At 43.4% G+C, this 26,935-nt stretch overlaps 1 protein-coding gene across 2 annotated transcripts in view; it reads left to right on the forward strand.

Moving 5' to 3' along the window:
* VPS53 (VPS53 subunit of GARP complex) overlaps positions 1–26,935 on the forward strand; it is a 160,850-nt gene that overhangs the window by 32,805 nt on the left and 101,110 nt on the right. Inside the window, exons 5-7 of one of the 2 annotated variants that reach the window (XM_036268118.1) lie at positions 20,576–20,662; positions 23,821–23,936; positions 26,036–26,155. In XM_036268118.1, coding sequence (XP_036124011.1) covers positions 20,576–20,662; positions 23,821–23,936; positions 26,036–26,155 — 323 coding nt within the window. Of the gene's footprint in view, positions 1–20,575; positions 20,663–23,820; positions 23,937–24,085; positions 24,218–26,035; positions 26,156–26,935 lie in introns of those variants that run through there. The other variant, XM_036268119.1, reaches the window with a different exon arrangement.

Here is a 26,935-nt window from a genome sequence, read left to right on the forward strand (position 1 = left end):
GTTTGGTTCACCAACTTGGAAAGAAACCTGTGCTTTAAATAAAGCCCCTATATGCTTACGGTTTCAGAAAGGGCTATGGAGGAGTTAGTATTAACACTAACAGTTGCCATCTGATGGGTACCCATCTGACATGTGACCAGGGCCACCAGATCTAGAAGGCACCTGTTGTGTTTGAGGACACAGGGAAGCGGGGGGCTGTGCACATGCAGTCACCCACAGCTCTCAGAGTCCTGTAGTCTCTGCTACTGTTTGGCACCATTGTGGGGAATGGGCTGCGTTATTATTATTGCTGAATCCTCTTAAAGCACCTTTACTCCAACTGGTGATGCCCTATTTCCATAGCAGCAGCTCTCTGAGGTACCACAGTGCCCAGCTGTATCAAAAGAAGGGACACTCCATAAATAGGGACTACTTACCCTTAGGTGTCTACCTTTAGTAGATGTCACAAGGGCTGCTGTTTAGGGCTCATCAGGTCTATTAGCCCTCAGCAGTATTTTTGCTCTCTTGAGCAGTCCCTTGCTTTCCAAATGATTCTGGCACTCATTACTCATACCTCTTTGTGTAATTCTTTTTTTTTTTTTTAATCCTCATCTGAGGATATTTTTTCATTTATCTTCAGATAGAGGGGGAGAGAGAAACATCAATGTAAGAGAGACACATCAGTTGTTGCTTATCGCATGACCCTGACCAGAGCTGGGGACCAAACTGCAACGGAGGTCCGTGCCCTTGACCAGAATCGAACCTATGACTCTTTGGTTCACAGGTCGACGCTCTAACTGCTGAACCAACAGGCCAGGGCTCTTTGTATCATTCTTATCTTATAGATTTATCTGTTTATTACATGTATTTCTTACAAGCTCTTTAAAGATGTGCCCCCATCTAGTGGTCTTTATCTCTCAGTATCTAGTACACTACAGATAGTAGGCACTCACTTTTTTTTTTTCTTTATCTTCATCCGAGGACATTTCACCACCTTTTGTTCAGATAGAGTGGGAGGGAGAGAGAGGGCGAGAGAGAGCGAGAGTGAGGGAGGGGGAGAGAGAGAGAGAGAGAGAGAGAGAGAGAGAGAGAGAACATCAAAGTGAAAAGGACACATCAAGTGGCTGCCTCCTGCACAACCCAACCAGGGCCAGGGCCAAACCCAACTGAGGTACACATCCTTAGCGGGAACCGAACCCAGCCCTCCCTCGACTGTAGGCCGACACTCTTTTTTATTTATTTTTTTATCCTCACCCGAGGACATTTTTCTTTTTTTGTTCAGATAGAGCGGGAGGGAGAGAGAGGAAGAGAGAGAGACAGAAACATCGATGTGAAGGGACACATCGAGTGGCTGCCACCCGCACGACCAACCAGGGCCGGGGACAAACTGCAACCGAGGTACGTGCCCTTAGCGGGAACCGAACCCGGGTCTCTCTGTACCGCAGGCCGACGCTCCAACCGCTGAGCCAAACCGGCCAGGGCAGTAGGCACTCACTTTTTACTGAAGGATTGAACATACTATTGAAACTTTTTTTCTGGAGAATGTCTCGTTTCAACGTGGTTTGAAGAGACCATTCCCCTGATCCATGAGCCATTCTTCTGTATCTGCCTGCAGATATTGAACTTAATCAGCTTACTTACAAAGTTTTACAAGATGGGTGGACATATTTGGCTCTTATCTGAAATATGGCATTTTGTCTGGGAGATCTGGGAATAATATTAATAGTTGCCATTTAGTGAGCTCCTTTTATGAGCTGAGTGCTCCATCAGGATTCTTTGCAGAAGACAAAAATCCCAATTCAAACTGTCCTAGGCAAAAGGGGGTATTATTTGGAAGGCTCTTGTGTCTTGTTTTGAAGAAGTTGAACAGTCAGTTGGTGAAAGAGTAGTGTCACAGCTGAGCTTGTCAAACAGCTGAGCCCAGGACTGGAGTAATGCTCAGGGTTGTCTCTACCCGGAGACCATTCCCCTCCCCTTACTGAAGAACCTTGCCGCAGTCTAACTCAGTTTCACATCTTGAGGCTCCCACGACCAGAGAGATGAATTCTTTTCCAATTTGTTCTGGAAAGTTACAGGAAAACTCCATTTGGCCCAGCTTGGTCCTGGTCTGCCTGTGGGACAGCAGACTCCATAATAACAGGGCGAAAGGAAGATTCCTGGGAAGAAGGAGGGGTACGGAGTATACAGTCCCATGGTGCTCATTACTAAGCCCTGTATTCTTTTGTAACAAAAAGCCTTTGAGGGAGATGCTCTGACTCCATGCCTTAGAATGGTGAGCCTGTGCCTTTGAGAAGTTAAGTGGCTTGACAGAGATTGCAAAGTAAGTGGCAAAACTGACATTCAAATTCCAGTCTGCTGGTTCAAAATCCCTTGCTTTTAAATAATACAATGCATTGCTTTCCCAAATAGTAGGAAGAGGGTGATCAGTTGTAAAGTTGGACAACAGAAATGATGGCAGGATAGTGGGAAAATATAAATTTTTTTCCAGTAATCTTGAGTATTAGCATTTCTTTTCTTCTTCTTTTTTTTTTTTTAAAAAAAGACAAATAACTTCTTTTTTTAAAAAAAATTTTTTTTCCTTTATTGATGTTAGAGGGAGAAGGAAGAGGGAGAGAGAGAGAGAGAGAAAGAAACGTCGATGAGAGAGAGCATCAGTTTGCTGCCTCCTGCATGCCCCCACTGGGGATTGGGCCCATAACCTGGGCATGTGCCCTGACTGGGAATCAAACCGGCGACTTCTTGGTGCATGGGTTGGTGCTCAGCCACTGAGCCACACCGACTGGGCTTAGCCTTTCATTTTTTATTTTATTTATTTATTTATTTTTCCACATCTTTATTGTTGGATGTAAAATGTATTACAGATGTTCCACATTTTTCCCCCATTGACCCCCTCCTCCCCACTCCCGCCCCCCTCCCACCTTTTCCCAAACTATTGTCCGTGTCCATTGGTTATGCATATAAGTTCTTTGGTTTATTTCTTCCCACCCCCCCAACCCCTTTCCCTTTGAGGTTTGTCAGTCTAGCAATGAATTTGTGCTTCTTAATCCCTTCACCTTTTTCATCCATTCCCCCAACCCCTTTCCCAACTGGCAACCAACAAAATGTTCTCTGTATCTATGAGAATGTTCCTGTTCTTCCTGTTCATTTTGTTTGTAGATTCCATTGTTGATAGATATGTATTCATTGCCATTTTGTTTGTTCATACATTTTATCTTTTTCTTTAAAAAGACCCTTCATCATTTCATATAATAACGGTTTGGTAGTGATGAACTCCTTTAACTTTTTCTTGTCTGGGAACGTTTTTATATGTCCATCGATTCTAAATGACAGCTTTGCAGGATAGAGTAATTTTGGTTGTAGGTTCTTGGTTTTCATCACTCTGAATATTTCTTGCCACTCCCTTCTGGCCTGCAAAGTTTCTTTTGAGAAATCAGCTGACAGCCTAATGGGAACTCCCTTGTAGGTAACTAGCTGCCTTTCTCTTGCTGCTTTTAGGATTCTCTCTTTGTCTTGAACCTTTTGCATTTTGATGATGATGTGTCTTGGTGTGGGCCTCTTGGGGTTCATCTTGTTTGGGACTCTCTGTGCTTCCTGGACTTGTATGTCTGTTTCCTTCACCAAGTTAGGGAAGTTTTCTGCCATTATTGTTTCAAACAGGTTTTCGATTTCTTGTTCTCTTCTCCTTCCGGCACCCCCAAGATGCGAATGTTGGCGCGCTTGAAGTTGTCCCAGAGGCTCCTTACACTATCCTCATTTTTTTGGATTCTTTTTTCTTTTTGCTGTTCTGGTTGGGCATTTTTTGCTTCCTTATATTCCAAATCGATGGTTTGCTCCTTGGATTTACGTACTCTATTATTGGAGCTATGTAAATTATTCTTTATTTCAGTTAAAGCCTCCTTTGTTTCTAACTGTGCAGCGATCATTTCTGACTGGTACTTTTTTATGCTCTTGAGGCCCTCACTGAGTTCATTGAGCATCCTTATAAGCAGTATTTTGAACTCAGCATCTGTTAGGTTGCTTATCTCCATTTCGCTTAGTTCTTTTCTTGGGGTTTTGTTCTGTTCTTTCATTTGGGACCTGTTTCTTTGTATCCTCATTTTGGCTGCCTCCCTGTGTTTGTTTCTGTGTATTACTTAATGAGAGGTATGGGGCTCGCTGAGACCCGATGCTGCTCGTTTGAAAGAATTTAGGAAAAACCTGAAGCAGGATCCAAGACAGGCCAATCCTATGGTTAAGCAAGTGGCAACAGCTTGGGTGGGCTTGAAAGTTGTGTGGGGCGGGGCGGTGCGGGGCCTCAGGGAGTCAGCAGGGCGGGGCTGCCAGTGTGAGCCAGGTTGCTGGAGTCCCAGATATGGCGACTGTCTGCCGCCCCAGGGAAGGGCTCACCAAAGGAACAAAGGCCTCTGACAGCACGTTTGTCCCCGAGAAAGCCCCCTCTCCAGCCCTCGCTCCAGTGCCAAACAGCTCAGTTCTTCCCTGTATTTCTCTGGTGCCCCTCGAGCTGCCTCCCCTCCGAGCTTAGAGGGAGAGAGTCCTACCAGTCTGTGCGCGGGCCCTTTAGGGAGCTGCCTGGGGCTCCAGCCAGGTCAGCTTCCCTGAGCCTCAGTTTCTGCTGGTTTTTCCAGCCAGAAGTTATGGGGACTTCTCTTCCTGGCACTGGAACCCTGAGCGGGGCACCTGGTGTGGGACGGGGACCCCTCAGTCCTCAGGAAGGACCTTCCCAGCCGCGGGAGCCTCCTGATTTTTATCCGCCACACTTGGGTGTGGGACCAGCCCGTCGCGCAGCTGCCGCCACCCCTTGCGCCGCCGCCCCTCCTACCGGTCTGGATGTAGCTGCTTTTTTTTTTTTAATTCCGTAGTTGTAGGACTTCCATTCAGCTTGATTTCAGGCGGTTTTGGATGATGGTTGTTCTGTAGTTCTGTTGTAACTTGGATGTGGTTGTGGGAGAACGCGATACTGCGTTTCCCTACGCCGCCATCTTGACCAGAAGTCTCCAGCATTTCATTTTTTAAAAGAACATAAGGCCATACCAGTTCTGGAAATCAGCAATCTTTTCCTTCTTCCTGCAGTGACAACTATAGAAACTTAGTTTAAAATAAACTTAAAGAGAGAGTCCATAAGATGGCGGCAGAGTAGATGGATCTTTCCCACATCTCCTCCCAGAATCTAAAATCTAACTGGAATTAAAACTAAATTGGGGAATATTCACCCTGAATTACCAGCTGAAGACTGAATGAAGAGGAGATTTTTAAAGAAGGAAGGGCAGGAATGACCTCAAGACTGGTTGGAAGGGAAGGGTCGCAAGAGGCACTGGCCCAGCTCCCACGAGTGGTGGGCCAAGGGTGAGGAGGGTTCCCCCAGAGAGGAGAGAGGCCTGAACCCCAGGCTGGGCTTGCCAGCATGGACAGCCAGAGCAGGGAGCAGTTGCCCATGCAGCAACCAGTGGGCAGAGCTTCTATCTTGCTGGGGAGCCGAGTCTCCCAGAGACAAAGCCACTTTTTTAAAGGGCTGGTGAACAGGATTTTCATTACCAGTCACACATCCTAGGTTTTGGTAGGAAGGCAAAGCATACTGGAGTCATCTGAGGAGAGATGGGTGAAAGGAGTTGGGGAAAGCTGCATGTGTGGGGGCAGGGGGCAGCTGCTGGGATACTTGTGCTGAATTATCCCCCCAACCTGTATTGCAGTAGTCATTTGTCTTGAGAGGCACAAGCCCCTCCCAACAGAAGTCTAGCTTGCCCCACCCTAACAAATCCCACTCAACCCACCCTCTGGAATCATTGTGCCCCACCCTGCACTTCGACTCCTGCTGAGGAGGAAGCAGTCTCAGGGAACATCAGTGTCTGGCTTTGGGGTGGGGCCATTATCTCCACATTCCCAGGAACCTGGCTAGTACTTCCCTCTCAAGGGAGAGCCAATAAAAACTTCTGGCTTCTGGCAGATCCCACCTACCTGCCTAAGAGGGGCTCCACTCTGCTGAGGTCAGGGAAATATTTCAGGAACACACCCACCGTCTTCTCTGAAGTCTGAACAGTTTTGTGATCTGCCTCAGTGACCTGTGCTGCTAAAAAGCCAGCGTAGGAGCTCAGCTTGGCCCCTCCCATGGGCAGCCAAGCCCTGTGGAGGCCTCCACAGCTGTGGATCACCTGAAGCTTTGAACAGTGCTGAGGTACAAACAAGAACAGCTTCTGACGTTGGCTAGCACAAAGGTACCTCCCCGAGGCCCGGAATCAGCATACAAAACAGCTTCACACAGCATATGAGCAGGGTCCAAAGGGAAGTCCTAGCAGGAAAATAAAATCTGCGGAGATGAACTTCATTTTTTTCCCCATTATTTTTTTCCTATTCATTTGGTATTATTATTATTGTTATTATTTTTCTCTTTTGTTTCTTTCATACCTCTTATTTGCCTCTTCCCTTTTCTTACTCTGTTTTTTTCATTTTTGCTTTCTTTTCTTTTTACCTTTTCATAATTTTTATTCTTCTTTTCTTTTTTACTATTTTCCTTTTCCTGTTCTTTATTCTTACTTTTAAAAAATCTCCCTTCTTTCCTTTTAGAATCTTTATTCTTCCCATTTTCTCATCTAGTATTATTTTTATTATTTTTATTTTATTATTCTTGTTCTTGTTCCTAAATTCTGTGTGTGTGTGTGTGTGTGTGTGTGGTTGTTTTTGCTGTTGTTGGGTTCTTTTGTATGTTTTTGTTTTGTTTCCTGTTTTGTCCTGTCAGCACCTATACAATAGCTTGCACATTGTGGTCAGGGTTGAGCCTCACACTTAGCCAGCCTGAGACTCAATCCCACCCATGAATGGGACGACAACAATCATGACCCATTTACAACAGGAGAGCCTAATAGCCGACAAAAGGGACACTCCTAGAACATCCAGCTCAGGAGTTCAAGGAGACCACACCACTGGGTCCCACAGGACATTTACTACAAAATGCCACCCCACAAAGACTGGAAGTCATAACAGTTATACCTGATATAACTGTGGGGAGACAAAGAAATAACCCCAAAATGAAACAAAAGAGGAATCTTCAGGAAAACAGCTAAATGAGATGAAAATAAGCAATTTATCAGACATAGAGTTCAGAGTAATACAGTGATACCTCGGTTCTCGAACGCCTCGGATTTCGACCAAATCGGTATTCGACCAGGAGATTCGAGAAACTTTTGTCTTGGAATCCGAACAAATATTTGGAACTCGAACTTCCGAGATGAGCCGAGTTGAGCCGAATGGCGTTCATTCGGCCCAGCGCGCCTTGCTTGCGTCATCAGTGTGAGTGCAGAGAGAGAGTCACGCTTTACACTGAATTTAACCCTTAGACATACTGTACACTTTTATTTCTTGTTGAGACTTATGTTTTTCTACATATTATATACAAATTAGGCCAGTAAATAGGCATTTTCTGGGGCTTGGAACGAATTAATCCAGTTTCCATTATTTCCTATTGGGTTTCATTGCTTCGGTTCTCGAACAATTTGGTTCTCGACCGTCCTCCTGGAACGAATTATGTTCGAGAACCGAGGTATCACTGTACTTATAAGGGTTCTCAAAGAACTTAATGGGAATTACAAGGAACTTAGTGGGAACTATATCATCATGAAAAGGGACTTAGAAACCAAGAATAAGAACCAGTCAGAAATTAAGAATACTATATCTGACATCAGGAATACACTGGAAGGAATAGAAGCAGGTTTAATGAAGCAGGGGATCGAATCGGCAATTTGGAAGACAAGATAGAAGAAACACCCAGAGCAGCAAAAAGAAGAAACACTTAAAAAGCATGAGGAGAGTTGCCCGGGCCGGTTTGGCTCAGCGGTTAGAGCGTCGGCCTGCGGTCCTGAGAGACCCGGGTTCGGTTCCCGCTAAGGGCGCGTACCTTGGTTGCAGTTTGTCCCCGGCCCTGGTCGGTTGTGCGGGTGGCAGCCGCTCAATGTGTCCCTTCACATCGATGTTTCTCTCTCTCTCTGTTCCTCTGTCTCCCTCCCACTCTACCTGGACAAAAAATGGAAAAATGTCCTCGGGTGAGGATAAAAAAAAAGCATGAGGAGAGTTTAATCGAACTTAGGAACAACATGACATGGACCAACATCTGCATCATAGGGGCACCAGAGGGGGAAGAAAGTGATCAAGAGATAGAGTACCTGCTTGAAGAAATAATTACAGAAAACTAGCCTGGTGAAGGAAAGGTCACACAAGTTTAGGAAACACAGAGAGTCCCAATCAAGATTAATACAAAGAGACCCACCCCTAGACACATCATAAGTAAAATGGCAAATATTAAAGACAGAGAATCTTAAGGGCAGCAAGAGAGAGACATTTACCTACAAGGGAGCTCCAGTAAGGTTCTCAGCTGATTGTTCAATAGAAACACTACAGGTGAGAAGGGAATGACTTGATATATTCAAAGTAATGACAAGCAAGGATCTGAAACCAAGACTACTCTATCCAGCAAGGCTAGCATTCAAAATTGAAGATGAAATAAAGAACTTCACAGACCAAAAAAAAAAAAAGCTAAGGAATTTATTACCATCAAACCAGCATTTCAAGAAATGCTAAAGGGGCTGTTGTAAGAAGAAGGGAGGGAGGGAGTGGACATAGGCATAAAGAATAAAAATGGTAATAAATAAGTACCCATCAATAATAACTGTATGCAAATGGATTAAATGCTCCAATCAAAAGACATAGGGTAGCTGAACAGATAAGAAAACATAAACTGTATATATACTCTCTACAAGAGACCCACTTCAGAACAAAAAACTCACACAGGATGAAAATGAAGGGATGGAAAAAATTTTCATTTCCATGCAAAATATAAAGCAGGGGTAGTAATACTTATGTTGGACAAAATAAACTTAAAAACAAAGGCTATAACAAGAGATAAAGAAGGTCACTACGTAACACTAAGGGGATCAATCAAACAAGAGGATATAACCCTGGTAAACTTATATGCACCCAATATAGGAGCACCTAAATATATTTTTTAAATCCTGGAGGATGCCCAGCTGGTGTGGCTCAGTGGATTGAGCATCATCCCATGGACTGAAAGTTCCCGGTTTGATTCCTGGTCAGGGCACATGTCCACTGTGTGAGCTCGATCCCCAGTAGGGGGTGTGCAGGAGACAGCCAGTCGAGGTTTCTCTCACATTGATGTTTTATCTCTACCTCTTGCTCTCAAAAAAAAAAAGTAAAAATATTTTTAAAAAAATCCTGGCGGACTTTAAGGGAGAGAGAGATACAGTCATAAAAGGGGACTTCAACATCCCACTGACTTCACTGGATACATCTTTCAGACAAAAAATGAGCAAGGAAATAGCAACTTTAAATGACACACTACATCAGATGGGTTTAATTGATATTTACAGAACATTTCATCCCAAAGCTGCAGAATATATATATATATTCTTCTCAAGTGCACGTGGAACATTCTCAAAGATAGACCACATGTTAGGACACAGAATAATTCTTACAAGTTCAAGAAGATTGAAATCATATCAAGCATCTTCTCGGATCACAACAGTATGAATCAACTACAACCAAAAACTCAAATGGGTGGAGGACCTGAATAGACACTTCTCTAAACAGGACATACAAATGGCCAAGAGACATATGAAAAATTGCTCAGCGTCACTAACCATCAGAGATGCAAATTAAGATGACAATGAGGTATCACCTCACACCTGCCAGAATGGCTGCCATCAACAAATCATCAAACAAGTGCTGGTGAGGATGTGTAGAAAAGGGGACTCTAGTACACTGCTGGTGGAAATGCAGACTGGTGCAGCCACTGTGGCAAACAACATGGTGTTTCATCAAAAAATTAAAAATGGAACTGACATTTGATCCAGTAATCCCACTCCTTGCACTATATCCTAAGAAGTCTGAAACACCAATTAGAATTTTTTCACCCATATGTTCCTGGCAGTGCTATTTATAATAGCTAAGATCTGGAAACAGCCCAAGTGCTCATCAGTAGATGAGTAGGTAAAAAAAAGTTGTGGTACATTCACACAATGGAATACTGTGTGGCTGTAGAAACAAATACCCTTTGAGATAGCATGGAGGGACCTGCATTATGTTAAGCAAAGTAAGCCAGTCAGAGAAAGACAAATATCACATGATATCACTTATATGTGGAATCTAATGAACAAAATAAACTGATGAACAAAATAGGTCTAGAGACATGGATGCATGGAACAGACTGACATCTCAGAGGGAAGGGGGTGCAGGAAGAGATTAGCTGGAGGATTTATGTGCATATATATTAATAGCCCATGGACACAGACAATAATGCAGTGAAGGCCTGGGGTGGAGGGGGGCAAAGAGGGGAAAGTAGGGGACAACTGTAATACTGTCAATGATAAAAATAAATTTAAAAAACTCTTAAAAAATATCTCTTAAAGACTGCCTGTGGACTAAGGGCAAAGATACATCTAGGAACTAGAAGGGATGTTAATTTCTTTTTTTTTTTTTTTATCCTCACCCGAGGACATTTTTCCATTTTTTTGTTCAGGTAGAGTGGGAGGGAGAGAGAGGAACAGAGAGAGAGAGAGAAACATCGATGTGAAAGGAACACATCGAGTGGCTGCCACCCGCACGACCAACCAGGGCCGGGGACAAACTGCAACCGAGGTACATGCCCTTAGCGGGAACCGAACCCGGGTCTCTCAGGACCACAGGTCGACGCTCTAACCGCTGAGCCAAACCGGCCAGGGCAAGGGATGTTAATTTCTCAAGGCATTTCCATTGGCTCAGATCCTCTTTGTCTACACAGGTAGAAGACAGTAGTTGAGAATAAAAAAATATTTTTTTTTCTTCCAAAAGATGGAAGAAGGCCCTGGCCGGTTTGGCTCGGCCGTTGGATTGTTGGCCCGCGGACCAGAGAGACTTGGGTTAGGTTCCCGCTGAGGGCATGTGCCTCGGTTATGGTTTGTCCCCGGCTCCAACTGGGGCCGTGTGGGTGGTGGCCGGTTGGTGTGTCTCTCTCACATTGATGTTTCTCTCTCTCTCCCTCCTGCTCTATCTGAAGATAAATGCAAGGATGTCCTTGGGTGAGGATAAAAAAAAAAAAAAAAAAAAGTTGGAAGAAGAAGAAAGCAGCAGAGTCTGTGCCAGGTTCTGTGCTGCTTATCTTCTGCACACATGACCTGGTGTGGCTTCGGTAGCCTGTGCAGTCTACTTCAGGAAGCGAGGAAAATGAAGAATAATGGCTACAGTTAATGGTGCACAAAAACACAGAGCTAGTGTAATTGCTTCTGCCGAGTCTTCCAGGCTGGCTCAGTGGGTTGCTTTGCATCTTCCGATTGCAGAATTTGAGGTATTAAATAGGACCAGTACAGCAACTACTTCCTAGCAACACCCTCGGATGCAGGCTGCAGCCACGCTCCAGTGCTCAGTTTGGAAACTCCAGTAAGGGCAGATTGAAAGCAGACATTTTGGGTGATTAGTTCTGTTTTTAATCCACGTACAGCTTCGAAAGGAAAAGTAGCCCCGTTTTATTTGAAAGAATGTCTAGGGACAGTGCTAGAGTCTTTCTTTCAGCACAGTTTTTGATTAGGCAGGTAGTGAAAGTATTTTTAAAAAATAAAATCATAACCTTTTGTAGGTCTTATGATTCTTCCAGTTACAAAATGCTCTTCTTCTGGTGTAATTGGTAACTAGAAATTAGATATCAGATATTAGGGTGTGTGTGGAGAATGGACTTGCTTGATGGAGTGACTGCTTCAGAAGAACCTTTTTGACTCTGGAAAGTGAATTATATTAAATTTCCTTGACTTCGGTACATTGTTATAACAAGCAAAAGCATTCAAGCCTGAAAAAAATCTGGCAGACAGTTTATCTTTCTTTAAGACTGAAATGTAAGATTGTGTGAGCCTTGTTTGATGGGAAAAAAACAGTGGTACCTTCAGCAGAGATAGTTTTGGTGGGATGCCAGATTGAGAATAAGAGAGAAATAGAGATAGAAACCCTTTCTCTGAGAAGGGATCGTACACTTCTTCAGACCTCGACTTGGCCCTTTTTGCCTTTCTTTGCTGAATGTCATGTGTCTCAGGGTGTTTGACCAAAGACAGTGGTTATAACCCCAATAAGAGCATCATTATAACACGACAAGACCAGTAATATCACAGAATTCTGTGCAAGCTGTGCCCCAAAGGGACAGTCCTTTCTGGTGGGCCTTTTGCTTGCAGAGGCCTCTGGAGTTTGTTTTTTTTTATCAGGACCCAACATGTTTTAGACGGCTCCAATGGTTTTAGAATGACTGACCCCTTGCCGCATTGTGGGCTTTGGACTCCATCAGCCAAGTAGCTAACAGTTATAGTGAATGCAGTGCTAATTTGAACCACTGCTTATAATTGTGCCTGAAGTCAGGGAAAGCATTCAGAGCAGCAGTCTCAGCTCTGCTACTTTCCTGAGAAGTGCCCCATGACATTTTTAAATTTTTTAATTATTGTACTGATTTGAGAGAGAGAGAAAGAAACATCTGTGTGAGAGAGAAACATTGGTTGGGTGCCTACCGTATACTCCCTGACCAGGGATTGAACTAGGGACCTGGATATATGCCCTGACTGAGAATCGAACCCACCACCTTTTGGTGTATGGGACAGTGCTCCAACCAACTGAGCCACCTGGCCAGGGCACCATGATATTTTTATCAGTTGGCAAGTATTTGTCGAATTTCAGTTGTGTTCTAGCTTTGGTTAGATGCTAGAGGTGAGGTGGCAGTATGATTATCACCAGAATGACTTTTGAGAATGAGGAGCTATTAATAATTCTACTGAAACAGTAGTCATACACTTGACCTGTCATTGTGGCAACTGGAACAGAATCCTTGGACTATGGGGGATATAAGATGAATGCATATCTTTGGTTCACACTCTAAATGATACTTATAGCCTCGATAGAGAGCTAATACTTACATACTAAACAATTCAAAAACATTATACTGTTTTAAAAATTGATTTGAGAGAGAGAGAGGAAAGTAGGGGGAGGAGAAGGAGGAGGAGGAGGAAGAAGAAGAAGAAGAAGAGAAAGAGAAAGAGAAAGAGAAAGAGAAAGAGAAAGAGAAAGAGAAAGAGAAAGATTGATTTGTTGTTCCACTTAGTTATGTATTCATTGGTTAATTCTTGTATGTGCCCTGAATAGGGATCAAACCCACAACCTTGGCCTATCGGGATATCGCTCTAACTGAGCTGCTCAGTCAATTCAATTAAAAAAAAACATTTTAAAAAGTCCTCTTCTGTAATTGTCTTGTCACTCCTCCACCTTCCAAATTCATTTCTCCCCTTCTGTTGTATCATTTCCACAATAGACATGTGTAAACATCTCTCATCTTTAAAAATTCCTCTATTCACCCTACCTATTGCCCCATTTTTCTTCTCTTATAGCAAAAACTTCTTGAGAAAATAGTCTATACCAGGTGTCAGTAAACGTTTTCTGTTAAAGGCAAGATAGTAAATATTTTCAAGTTTAAGTACCTTAAGGTCTCTCACAACTCCTATCTCTGCAATTGTGTGGCCAAAGTAGCCAGAGACAGTACTGAAACAAATGGGATCGGTGTGTTCCCAGAAAAGATTATTTACAAAAACAGAAGCAGACTGGATTTGGCTCATGGGCCATTGTATGCTGGGCATGCTCTATTCTCACTGTCTCTACTTCATCATATCGCTGTCTACTTCCATTCCCTGGCCTCCTGTACTGCTCGTCAAGGTCATCATTGACTTCCCTGCTGTCAAATTCTCTATCCTAGTCCCTCGCGTTTTCAACAGTACAAGACCTAACCGCTCTTTCCTGCTCCTTCCATAACTTTGGTTTGGCTTTTGTGACACCACAGTCTCTGTTTTGTTTTGTTTTTTCTTCTCATGTCATTGGTGGGTTTTTGTTTGTTTGTTCTAAACTTCACCAGAGGACATTTTTCCATTGATTTGCAAGCCAAACCGTCCAGGGCTCGGTGGTTTTTCCTTTGCATCTTTTCTTCTTCCTTTTCTTCTAGACTTCTGAATATTGACTCATCCCTGGGCCATTTTCTCTCTCTTCTCTTCCTTCTCATCTCATCTCGTTCAGACACTCTTCATAGATGACTTCTTCCAGTCCTACAGACTTAAATATTATCTAAAAACAGGTGACTTCTAAATTTAAATCTCTACCCCGCCCCTCTTTTCCAAGCTTCAGACTCACGCATCCAACTTGGTTTTTTCACTTGATCTCAAATAGACTGTGCACCCTAACACATTGGCGTGGGAACTCTTGACTTCCAATCCCACCACCACACACACACCTGCCTGTTGAACCTGTTCCTTCCCGTCTTTCCTAGCTTAGTAAATGGAATAGCTCACCAGCTTTTCAAACTCAAATTCCAGAGTAATCCTTAATTCTTCCCTTTCTCTCATTATCCACATCCAGCCCTTCAGTGAGTCTTGCAGGTTATATCTTCACGTACATTCCAAATCACTCCCCTCCTTCCCATCACCACTGGCCACCTAGTCTAGACCCTCACCATCTCTCGCCTAGACAACAGCAGCTTCCTAGCAGGTCTTTCTCTCCAGATTTCACTCTTGTCTCTATATAGTCCCTCGCCACATAGCAGCCAGGGTGGTCTTTCACACATGAACCGTGTGCCGGTCCCTTGTTTGAAGCCCTTCATACTCTGGTTCCTACCTACTCCTCCGCATTATTTCTTCACACTTTCCACTCCAATACCACCCTGCCCTCCGCTGCCTCACTCTTTGGTCCTCCGAAACACCAAGGTCTTTTCTGTATCAGGGCCTTTTATTTTCTGTTTTCTCTACTTGCATTTCTCTTACCCCAGATCTGCAAATCCTGACTCTCATCCTGCATGCAGATCTCTGTCCATTTGCTCTTTCTCAGGAGACCTTTTACGACCATCATTTCCCTTACTTTCGTCATAGTGCTTAACTCCTTCATCGCACCTGTCACACTCTGAAATTTTCTTCTTTATTTATTTATTGTTTTTACAACAGTCTTCCACCTGCCACTTCCCAAAGTAAGTTTCTTGAGGACAGTAAGAGGGACCATGTCTGTCTTGTCTGCCATTGGATTCCCAGTACCTACAATAATGCCTGGTACATAGAAGATATTCAGTAAATATTTGTCCAATGATTGAAGGAGTGAATTAATGAAATACTGACTAATGCCATTGGGACTCAAACTGCCACAGGAATTCAGAGCAACAGTTCAGATATAGGTAGTTCTGTTACAAGGTCTGTGCTGCTGGGAAGTGAGAATTTATTTATGATAGAAAATGGATTTGAAAAATAGCATTTTGTTTAGTACATGCTACTTCTATACTATAACTGTTATTATAAAACACTTTGTCCCAAATAATACATCGTGAAGTTGTGACCTCCTTCTGAAAGACTTCTTGGATCTCCCTTTCTTCTCTCTCTTCACACCAGACAAGCTAGTATTGCCGATGGTCCTTCTGAGTCCTGCATATCTTTATGGTGTATTAGCCTCTCTCTTTGCTTTACTAGATTATACTCCTTGAGAGCAGGAATTGTTTTTTATCCCTGCATCTCCAGTGTAGTGTTTGTTGATTGAATAAAGAGGATATTGAAATTGGTTCTAGTTCTTGAGGAAGATAGCCAAAAGAAAAAAATGATTTTGCTATTATCTCGGAAAGAAAATTTGTAATCTGATGTTTAAAACTATCTGAAATATCTCAAATAATCTAAAAATATAGTTTATTAAGAGACCATCATTGAAAAGTGTCTTTCTTAAATGAAGAAGGCTTTTATCTTATCTTACTTTTTGATTAATCCCCACCAGAGGATATCTTTCCATTGATTTTTTTAGATAGAGTGGAAGGGAGGGAGGGGGAGAGAGAGAAAAATATCAATGTTGAGAGAGAGACACTGATTGGTTGTCTCCCACGTGACTTTGACTGAGGCCGGGAATGGAACCTGCAACCCAGGCACATGCCCTTGACCAGGAATTAAACCCTTGACCCTTTGGTCCTTGGGCACACTCTAACTGCTGAGCCAAACAGACCAGGGCACAAAGAGGGCTTTTGAGGTAGATGAATTTCTCCTGAAAAAGAAAAAAGCATATATGTATGTAAAATATTAATTTATTATTATAGCTACAACTTCACAAAACTTGATGGCATGGCAAGTTAAAAACTTTTCCTATCTAATTTCCTAAGTTAATTAACCCAGCATTTTTTCAATAATTGACAATTGCAAAACTAAATTATGTTGCCTAAAAGAAGGTCTGCAGTTGAAATGCTGGCACAGCCATAGATACTGTGTGTTGTCTGACTATCCCTGAGAACAAAGAGGGAGTGTGTGTCTGTGTTTGTGTACACCACGATTGACTGGTTGTAAATTCAACTTAATAAATATGTACTCAACACCTACTATATTATTCTGGGCACTGCCCTAGGTGTCAGGGAGTCACAGTGAGTGAGACACATCCCTGCCCTCTAGGATTGCATAGTCCAACCAAATGATAGGCTCCCAAAAAATTATTACAAGTTAAGTATGCATAAAGGACCATGGGCACCCAGATGATGAATGAATGGATTCTACTGTGTGCTTCATGTAAGTTTATGAGAGAGGGTATTGGAAGGGAACAGGAAGTCAGGGGAGAGGATGGAGAAGAAATGGCACTTGGACTAAACCATGGGAGACAACCAAGACTTGCACACGATCGGGAGCTGTGTTGAGCATTTTATTTTGAAGGTTCACTCCTTTTGATTATAACTAGACATGTGATCATTTATTCCTCATCATTTTTATTTTGTTAGAACTTGATATTGTTTTGTCATAATCTTATATGAAATCTAAGGTTGGGTGGTATAGCAGTCAGCAATGCTCAAAAGAATCTTGTATCCTGGATTTAAGGAGGTGAATATCAGAAACCATGGAGGAGAATTTTTAAAATTTATTTTTAATTATAGTTAACAGACGATATTATATTAACTTCAGGTATATCACATAATGATTAGACACTAGTAACCATCTGTCACCATACATAGTTATTATGATATTATTGACTATATTCCCTATGCCGTACGTTACATCGTCATGACTTATTTTATAACTGGCAGTTTGTACTTCTTAATCTCCATCATCCATGCCCCCCTCCCTTATGGCAGCAATCAGCGTGTTCTGTTTCTGTGAGCCTGTTTCTGTTGTGTTTTGTATGTTGGTTTATTTTGTCTTTTAGATCCCACATTTAACTGGTATTTGTCTTTCTCTGTCTGACTTATTTCACTTGGCACAATACCTTTTAGGTCCATCCATGCTGTTGCAACTGGCAAGGTTTCATTCTTTGTTATAGCTGAGAAGTATTCCATTGTATATATATAACACACCTTCTTTATCCATTCATCTATTGATGGACACCTAGGTTGCATCCAAGTCTTAACTACTGTAAATAATGCTGCAGTAAACATAGAGGTGTATATTTCTTTTCTTCTTCTTTTTTTTAATCCTCACCTGAGGACATGCTTAGAGAGAGGAAGGGAGAGAGAGAGAGAAAAAGAGAGAAACATAAACATCACTCGGTTGCCTTCTGTATAGTCCAATCAAACGATCAGACCTAAAACCCAGGTATGTGCACTGACCGGGAATCGAACCAGCCACCTTTCGATGCACAGGACAAAGCTCCACCAACTGAGCCACTCCAGCTGGTCAGTCTTTTCAAATTAGTGTGTTTTTTTTTTTTCCCTTTGGATAGATACCCAGAAGTGGAATTACTGGGTCATATGGTAGTTGTATTTTTAACTTTTGGAGGACTCTCCATACTATTTTCTGGAGTGGCTGTACAAATTTGCAGTCCCACCAACAGTGCACTAGGGTTCCCTTTTCTCCACATCATTACTAGCACTTAACATTTGTTGTCTTTTTTATAATAGTCCATCTGACAGGTATGAGGTGATATGTCACTGTGGTTTTGATTTGCATTTCCCCCTGATTAGTGCTGTTGAGGAGGGGTGGGGAGCTGGAATGAATGGGTGGTCATGGATTCACTCAGGGAGTGGCCAGAAATAGGACGTGTCAGATAGTAGGTGGGCCCAGAGATTGTGTGTGAGAGGGAAAAGTGTTGTCAGAGGGGAACATTATATATGTGCATATTTATCATACATATATGCATACATGGATTTGCTCAGGTTGGTCATTAGTCCTGGAAATAAACCTAGTATTCATGCAGCTTTTTATGCCTATCATGTCATTAAATCTTCCCAACAACCCTGGCAGTGCCTCCATCACCACTTTTCAGACAAGGAAACTGATGTCCAGCGAGGTGCAGCTGGTATGTGATAGAGGAGGCAGGCCTCGGACTCCTGTCTCCCCCTGGGAAGTGGAGGCCTTTCTCATGACACCACAGCTGTTTCTATCTTTCTTTCTTTTTTTTTTAAATTCTCACCTGAGGGTATGTTTTTTATTGATTTTTAGAAAGAGGAAAGGTAGGGGGAGAGAAACATAAATGTTGATGTGAGAGAGAAACTGATTGGTTGCCTCCCAATGTGCCCTGACTGGGAATCAAACGTGCAGCCTTTGGTGTATGGGATGATGCTCCAACCTTCTGAGCCACCTGGCCAGGGTGATACCACAGCTGTTTCAGGAGTGCTAAGTCCTGGAATGAGAAAGACAGGATGGTAGGAAGCTGAGTGGGAACAGTTGCTGAGTGAGCATCCTTTCTGGGTGGGATGGGATTGAGAGGAGCTACTTAGTGAGATCCAGTTCCATCCATCCCATTGCCCCTTTTCTGACTGCAAGACCAAACTTTCCAGTGATGAAAATACCTGTGTCCAGAAATACCTGTTTAGAAGAGTAGCTAATTAAGAGTACTGTTACTTAGGGTGGGTGGAAAACTTTAATAGTTCAAGTCCCCACCCTAGAATACAGTTCGGGCCCTGGCCGGTCTGGCTCAGTGATTAGAGCGTCAGCCCACAGACCAATGAGTTGCGGGTTCAGTTCTGGTCAACGTACCTCAGTTGTAGTTTGTCCCTCGGCCCTGGTTGGGTTGTACAGGAGGCAACCAGTTGATGGGGCTCTATCACATCGATATTTCTCTCTGTCTCTCTCTCTCCTTCCCTCCCACTCTATCTGAAAAGTATCCTCGGGTGAGGAATAAAAAATAAAAAAAAAGAAGTGTACAGTTCAGGAAACCTGGGAAGGAAAGGGAGATAGAATCCCTACTTCTAACAAGGAAGGAATTTCCTGCAGAGGAAGCCAACTTAAGTTTGCTTTTTAAAAATTTTATTTATTTTTTTAATTTTTAATCCTCATCCGAGGACATTTTTGCATTTATCTTCAGATAGAACGGGAGGGAAAGAGGGTGGGAGAGAGAGAGAGAAACATCAATGTGAGAGAGACACATCGAGTGGCTGCCACCCACACGACTCCAACTAGGTCCAGGGACAAACTGCTACTGAAGTACGTACCCTTAGTGGGAACTGAACCCGGGACTCTCTGTTCTGCAGGCTGAAGCTCTAACCACTGAGCCAGACCGGCCAGGGCGCTTTTTGAGCATTTTTTAAAGCAAAAACGGTAATATATGAGTTCATAGTCTAGAGGTAGCTCTTCCATTGGGTACAGCTGAATTCAGAGGTTCAGAGAATTTTTTCCAGCTTTTGTCTTTCTCCCTTCATCTCATCTTTGCTTTCCTCTTCCTTCTGTGAGGGTGTCCTTCCCAGGGAGGCTGGCTGTTTTTCTCTGCAGGCAAAGATGGCCACACACAGCTCTGGAGTTACATTGGCCTTGTCATTACATTTATCAGGGGCTAGTGAGGCCCAGTGAGGACAAGCCACTCTTAAATCCCCACTAAATCAAGTGCTTTTGATGAAATTAAGCATGAGTCCTTTTGGCTACTGCATCTTTTTTAAGTACACGCGTTCTACACGTGTGTGGCTTTTGCACCCTCACAAATCCCGGAATATTGCTTCCCCTCCTCGCAGAAGCTACTGTGGGTTGTAATATTTTTAATGCCCAGCGAGGTGCAGCTGGTGTGTGATAGAGGAGGCAGGCCTCGGACTCCTGCCTTCCCACTGGGAAGTGGCATTCGTCTTTGTATGTTTTTATTCCAGTGGAAACATTTGGCTCACCGTTAGCTTTCACTGTCCCTTTCCAACTTCATTTCATTGGTTTCTTTAAGGTTTGTACAGTTCTGGAGTCCCCTTGGGCAGTTGTTATGTTTTTGAAGGCACAGTCTTCTGGGCCTTCCAAAATTCAGAGGGTCCCCTACCCTCAACTTAGAGTCACCTCTGTCTCTCTATAGGTTTTGAAGGTTGTACACATGTGTGTGTACACGCATGCACACACACACACATGCGCAAATATGCATGTCCTGTGTATGTGTTGTCATCAATACGTGTAGTAATCACTGAGATAGAGGGAAATAGTTTAGTTTTTAAATTAAAACTTTATGATGCACATTGGCAAGAATCTTGAGTATTTGCCTATATCCAAAAGCTGGACTCTGTCTCTACTACTTTGGTCCAGTAAAATTGTCAGCATAAGTGCAATGAATCAAGAGAATTTTATTAATTTTCTTCTGAAGCTGGACTTGATTACAGTGTAGGGACTGGTGCCGTCTAGTTTTTCATCGATTTCTCTTATTCTAGGCACTTGAAGAGGCCCAGAAAGCAATTCAGCAACTCTTCGGCAAAATCAAAGATATCAAAGACAAAGCAGACAAATCAGAGCAAATGGTGAGTTCAGGTTTTTTCCAAACTGTTTTTTGCACCAGATGAGGAAGTTTGCCTCTCTTCCAGTTATACTTGTTAATGGGCTTTTTTTCCCATTTGCTGCCAACCACAGCACCCATGTCTCTGTAACAAGCCCTCTGAGGACATTCGAGATCCGTTCAGGAGGAGGAGCCAGCGATGCCGTGACTCACGGTCCCTGCTGCCCCGTACTTGCAGCCCTGTGTTTAAATAGCTTCCTCATCGTTTTGGATTCCTTTCTCTATTTGTTTATATCACATATTTTATATCATGCATAGTACTAGGCTTGTGTTAGTTGCTCAATGATTGGAAGCCGTTATTAAGATATACGATATGTAACTTGGTATCTCATTAAAAACGTTCCTGGATCTGGGAGGTGGATGTATTCTGCCCACGATACATGCTTATGGTTTTGATTAAGTTCTCCCTCTACAAATGTGTGTCCTCGGTGATATACTTGGAGGCCCCGCTGCTGACCAGGAATCCAGCCTCACCCACTCGTGCTCCGTGGGAGGTGCTATGAAATACCTGCTCTTGGGCTCAGATTCTGACTACATAATGTAATGTCTCTGAATTCCAGTTTCTTCAGCTGTAAATAAGAAAACATCTGGCTCAAGGGGTCATAAGAATTAAATGTGTGAAGAGCACTGAGCATAATCTTAGGCTTGTGTTAGTTGTTCAATGAATGGAAGCTGTTATTACTGTCATTTTTCCCCCTACTTTTTAAATTTTTTGTTAATCCTCACCCAAGGATCTTTTTCTGTTGATTTTTAGAGAGAATTGAAGGAAGAGAGAGAGCTAGAGAAACATCAATGTGAGAGAGACACATAGACTGGGTGCCTCCTGCACGACCCCAACTGGGGCCAGGGATCGAACCTGTAACCCAGGTACATGCCCTTGACTGGAAGTGAAGCCGTGACCCCTCAATCCACAGGCTGACGCTCTAACTGCTGAGCCAAACTGGCTAGGGCTTCCCCTACTTTTTTTGGTTATAAAAAGCCTTGTAGGTTTGTGAGTGTACAACTGAGCTGTGCAGGTCATATCTTTATGAGTTCACGCAAAGTGATCCAACTAGAAAATCAGATTGCATGAACTTAACCTACTACTGAGTTTTTCACTTTTTTAATTAAAAAAAAATATTTCAGCCCTGGCCAGTTTGGAGCATCAGCCCACAGACCAAAGACTCTCAGGTTTGATTTCAGTCAAGGGCACGTACCTTGGTTGCAGTTTGATCCCCGCCCTGGTCGGGATCGTGCGGGAGGCAACCAGTTGATGTGTCCCTTTCACATCAATGTTTCTTTCTCTCTCTCTCTCTCTCTCTCTCTCTCTCTCTCTCTCTCTCTCTCTCTCTCTCTCCCCCCCCCTCCCCCTCTATATGAAGATAAAGGAAAAATATCCTCAGGTGAGGATTTAAAAAAAAAATATAGCCCTGGCCGGTTTGGCTCAGCGGTTAGCGTGTCGGCCTGCGGTCCTGAGAGACCCGGGTTCGGTTCCCGCTAAGGGCGCTTGCCTCGGTTGCAGTTTGTCCCCGGCCCTGGTTGGTTGTGCGGGTGGCAGCCACTCGATGTGTTCCTTTCACATCGATGTTTCTCTCTCTCTCTCTGTTCCTCTCTTTCCCTCCCACTCTACCTTAACAAAAAATGGAAAAATGTCCTTGGGTGAGGATAAAAAAAATATAGATATATATAAATAAATAAATATAAATATTTCAGTCCTCATCTGAGGATATGTTTCTTTTTTTAAAAACTGATTTTAGAGAGAGAAGAAGGGGGAGAGAGAAACATCGATCAATTGCCCCCCATATGCACCCTGACCAGGGATTGAATCTGCAACCCAGGTGTGTGCCCTGACCGGGAATCGAACCCATGACCATTTGGTGTACAGGGCGACATTCCAACCAACTGAGCCACCTGGCCAGGGCCTGGGTTTTTCCCTTTTAAATCTTTCCAGTGACTAGGATATTTGTGCCTGGTATCAGGGCACTCCCTTCCTTCCAGGTGTCAGAGAACCTGGAACAGCGTGTTGCTCTTCAGAAAGCATCTTGGTCAACGCGGACTCAGGCAGGTAGTTGAAGATTTCCCCTGGGTGTTGGTAAAGTTGGAGACTTGTTCCTGCTTCACTACCGAGTGCACTTTTCTGGTGACTGAAATATACTTGTATTCACAGAGCTTCTTCCTCTTGGACCTGCCACATCAGCACTGTCGGAATTGACTCCTCCCGTTTCCTTCTCACTCCCTGAAGGCTGTGCCTCTCCTCTCGTGACATTACTTGTTAAGCTCATGTTATGGGGTTTACATTTTAATCTTCTTCTAATTTGAGAGGAAGTCTTTCTTTTCTGGAGTCCAGATAGTAAACCCTGGTTCCATGACTAAAGACCATCTCAATAGAATTAGCCATCCAATACCATCCGTTTTGCTCTGAACCTAGTAGTCCCGGAGGCAGAGGTGTACTTCCCAGCCTTGTTCAAGAGGAGATGCGCTGTACTTGGCTCCTGGGCCTGGGATACTCCATACTAGATTTCCATTTAGATCTCCATTGGGGGAAAAATAAAGTTCATTTTATTCTCACGACAGGATTTTAATCCTCACCAGAGGATATTTTTCTATTTATCTTCAGATAGAGTGGGAGGGAAGGAGAGAGAGGGGAAGAGAGAAACATCTACATGAGAGGGACACATCAACTGGTTGCCTCCCACACGACCCCGACCAGGGCCCGGGACGAACTGCAACCAAGGTATGAACTCTTTGCCAGAATTGAACCTGCGACTCTTTGGTCTGCGGGCCAACGCTCCAACTACTGAGCCAAACTGGCCAGGGCTCAACTGAGGATTTTTTAACCATGGGTAAAGTTGGTTGAAATGCCAAATTAAATTTAAATGGGCTGATTGGGAATTATTTTGATTATCTATTGTGAAAAAGCCTGTGGTTTCTCCAAGGGCTAACCTGAGAGTTTGTTGACTTATTTGATTTGATTTTTCAATTACAGTTTACATTCAATATTATTTTGTATTAGTTTCCGGTGTAACCTGAGGTTTTTTTTTTATCCTTGCTTTGTTTGCATTATGTTCTTGTGGAGCTACTTGCAGATGGGTTTATATCTTTCTTAACCTTCCTCCTTTTTCTCCTGTGGTTTTCAATATTTAGGTTAAAGAAATCACCCGTGATATCAAGCAGTTAGATCATGCCAAACGCCACCTGACCACCTCCATCACAACGCTGAACCACCTGCACATGTTGGCAGGCGGTGTCGACTCCCTTGAGTAAGCAGTGTCAACTTCCTCTTTGGGGTCCACAGGAAAGGAATGTGTCATATAGAAAATGGCATCATAAGTTAATTTTCTTCTCAGCTAGTGAAGTCTCACTGTCCTGCCTCACTTTCTGCAAATCCGCCTCTACTGTTCAGTCCCCAGGTTTGCTTTGTGTTCTCTGGTGTTCAAAACCAACGAACAGCCTGACACTTTGAAATGGGATGCAGGGAGTCTGAAAGGGACCCAGGAAGCATGTAGAGAATGACTCCAAGAATACAGATCATTTCCATGCGGTAGGTTCTACCATGGAGGCCCACAAGGAGATTCAGGTCCATAGTTCCTCCCTACAGCCTCGGCCTTGGCAAGTTCCCTGCTAGTATTGGACTGAGTTACACTGTCATCGAAGGTAACATATGGAAAGAGATCTTTGATTCGACCCACTTTTTCTAATACAGTAGCATCCTGTTTGGTTCGTAGAGGAACCAAACAGGGAATGATGCATGAGGACATTAGAAATAGTATTAAAAGGAAGAGCTGAGCCCAGCCAGTGTGGTTCAGTGGCTTGAGCATCATTCCATGGACTGAGAGATCCCAGTTTGATTCCTGGTCAGAGCACATGTCCAGGTGGTAGGCTCGATCACCACTGGGGGGCTTACAAGAGGCAGCCGATCGATGTTTCTCACATCGATGTTTCTTTCTCTCTCCCTTCTTCTCTTTCTCTAAAGAAAAATCAATAAAAACATATTTTTTAAAAAAGGAAGAGCTGGTTATTTGCCACAAAGAAACAGTGTAAAGTCCTCCTTTAGTAGTAAGATTCTGACATGTCAGTTTTCTTCTGTGGTCTATCTGAGAATTCCCCCTACCCCAGCCTTGGTGTAATCTCATGTGTGGACAGAGGAAGGGCATCTTCGCACAAATTTAGATGCAGTATCTAAAGTTAGGGGCAGTGGGCGGACTATCCTGATCTCTGCCAGGTGGTGCATGAGTTCCAGTGAACCCTGCCTCATTCTCCTGCAAGTGGTGAGCAGAGAGATCAGAGGCCAGTGGGAGACTAGAAGAGCAATTTCCTTGTTCCTTCCCCCGATGCTCAGTTTTGCACAGTCTAACCAGGTAGCAACATCACATCTTGGCTTGAACTTGATCCTATCTTTTTTTTTTAATCCTCACCCGAGGACAATTTTCGATATTTTGTTTAGATAGAGTGGGAGGGGGAGAGAGAGAGAAACATCGACATGAAAGGGACACATCGAGTGGTTGCCACCCACACGACCCAACCAGGGCCAGGGACAAACCATAGCCGAGGCACACGCCCCTAGCGGGAACTGAACCTGGGTTTCTCTGGACCACAGGCCGACGCTCTAACCACTGAGCAAACTGGCCAGGGAGATCTTATCTTTTTAAATATAACTTCTTAAGGGAAGTTATAAATTATACTTTTTCCAACCCTAACGAAAGACTTAGATCTAATAGTTTGTCCTTCCTTGCAATGTGTAACTTGATTTTATCAGCATCCTTATTTTATGCTTCATTAACCTTTGCAATCGGGACAGTAGACATACTTGATACAGAATTGCTTAACATTGGCTTAAAACCTACAGATCTGAGTTACCATGTAAATGCACATAAATGCCCTTTGTTGTATCCTGGAAAGATGTGTTTGGTTTCCTCATAAACTGTAATCTTCAGATAGTAACATTCTTACCCCTGTTCTCTGTCAAATGCCTGCTAATTCCATAATACCAACTCAAATCTCAAATTTCATCATCTTCCCAGATTTCCTCTCCCCACACCCAATGAGAATCCATTCCTCACACATTCTTTTGCCACCCATAACATATAACTAGTACTTCTCTTTAGGACTCAGTTCATCCTATTTGGTATTAGTTAGATGTGTATTTGGCCCTCTCCCTGACTAAACGTTGTTGCCTTGAGGATGTGGACCAGGTCTTATTTTCCCCCGATACTGCACCGCACCATACTTTTTCAGTGCTTAGTAAATGCTTATTAAATCGAGTTGATGCCTGTTTTAGAGCTCAGAGTAGGTTGTTCTACGTCTGTATCTTGTGTCCTTAGTGTTTTTCTAGAGTTCTCAACTACTTATTTCCTTGCAGAGCCATGACCAGGCGAAGACAGTATGGAGAAGTTGCTAATCTTCTTCAGGGTGTGATGAATGTACTGGAGCACTTCCACAAGTACATGGGAATCCCACAGATCCGGCAGCTTTCGGAAAGGTAAATGTCATTGGAGAAAATGATCTGCCCCTTTGGGAAGAGATGGTGCTAGGAAGTGCTTGAGCACTTCACTTAGTATGTTCATCGTACAATCTTGTTGTAAGAGGGAGCCTCAGATGGCATCTGACCTAACCCTGTGATGCAGACATCTTGCCCACCATCCCCGTACCAACTCCTGAGCATGTCTCCTACAGCTGCCTGTGTCAGGTAGTCGCTGGCTTGCCATCCCTGCAGTGGCAGCTGGCAAGTTGTATATCTGAACAACCCTCGGTTTTCTACATTTGAGGGAAACGATGCCAGCTGTTTATATCCTTGTAACAAATCACATAAGACTCGGAGTTTCTGGTGTACCACATTTTTTTTTCTATATGGTTCTGAATTTATATTAAACTCTTTTTATTATTTCTAAGTCTCTGGGTCAAGAAGGGGAGATGGCAACTTGCACTCAGTGTGCCCTCACAGGGGAAATGCCCAAGAACTATGAGGGAATTTGGAACAGAGCTTGGCAGAATGCTAGGGAAGTCGCCACTCTCACTCATCCTTCCTAACTCCTCACACTTAGAGACGGCTGGTCGCCTTCTCACACTGGGGATGGAAAGCAGCTAAGAGAGCGGACAGATGGGGCTACGAGAAAGAAGGAAGCTTGGATGCAGAAGGCAGATTTGCTCTTCGAGGTGGGGAAGAAGGGAAGGAGGGAAGGAGGCAGTGTCTCCTGCCCCTATCCTCATGATAATCCAGAGTTGGTCTGGTTTTCCCATTCATTTATTCTTCCCTTCATTT

This window comes from Molossus molossus, unplaced genomic scaffold, assembly GCF_014108415.1.
Source record: "Molossus molossus isolate mMolMol1 unplaced genomic scaffold, mMolMol1.p scaffold_m16_p_19, whole genome shotgun sequence".
In the NCBI taxonomy this organism is placed as follows: Eukaryota; Metazoa; Chordata; class Mammalia; order Chiroptera; family Molossidae; genus Molossus; species Molossus molossus.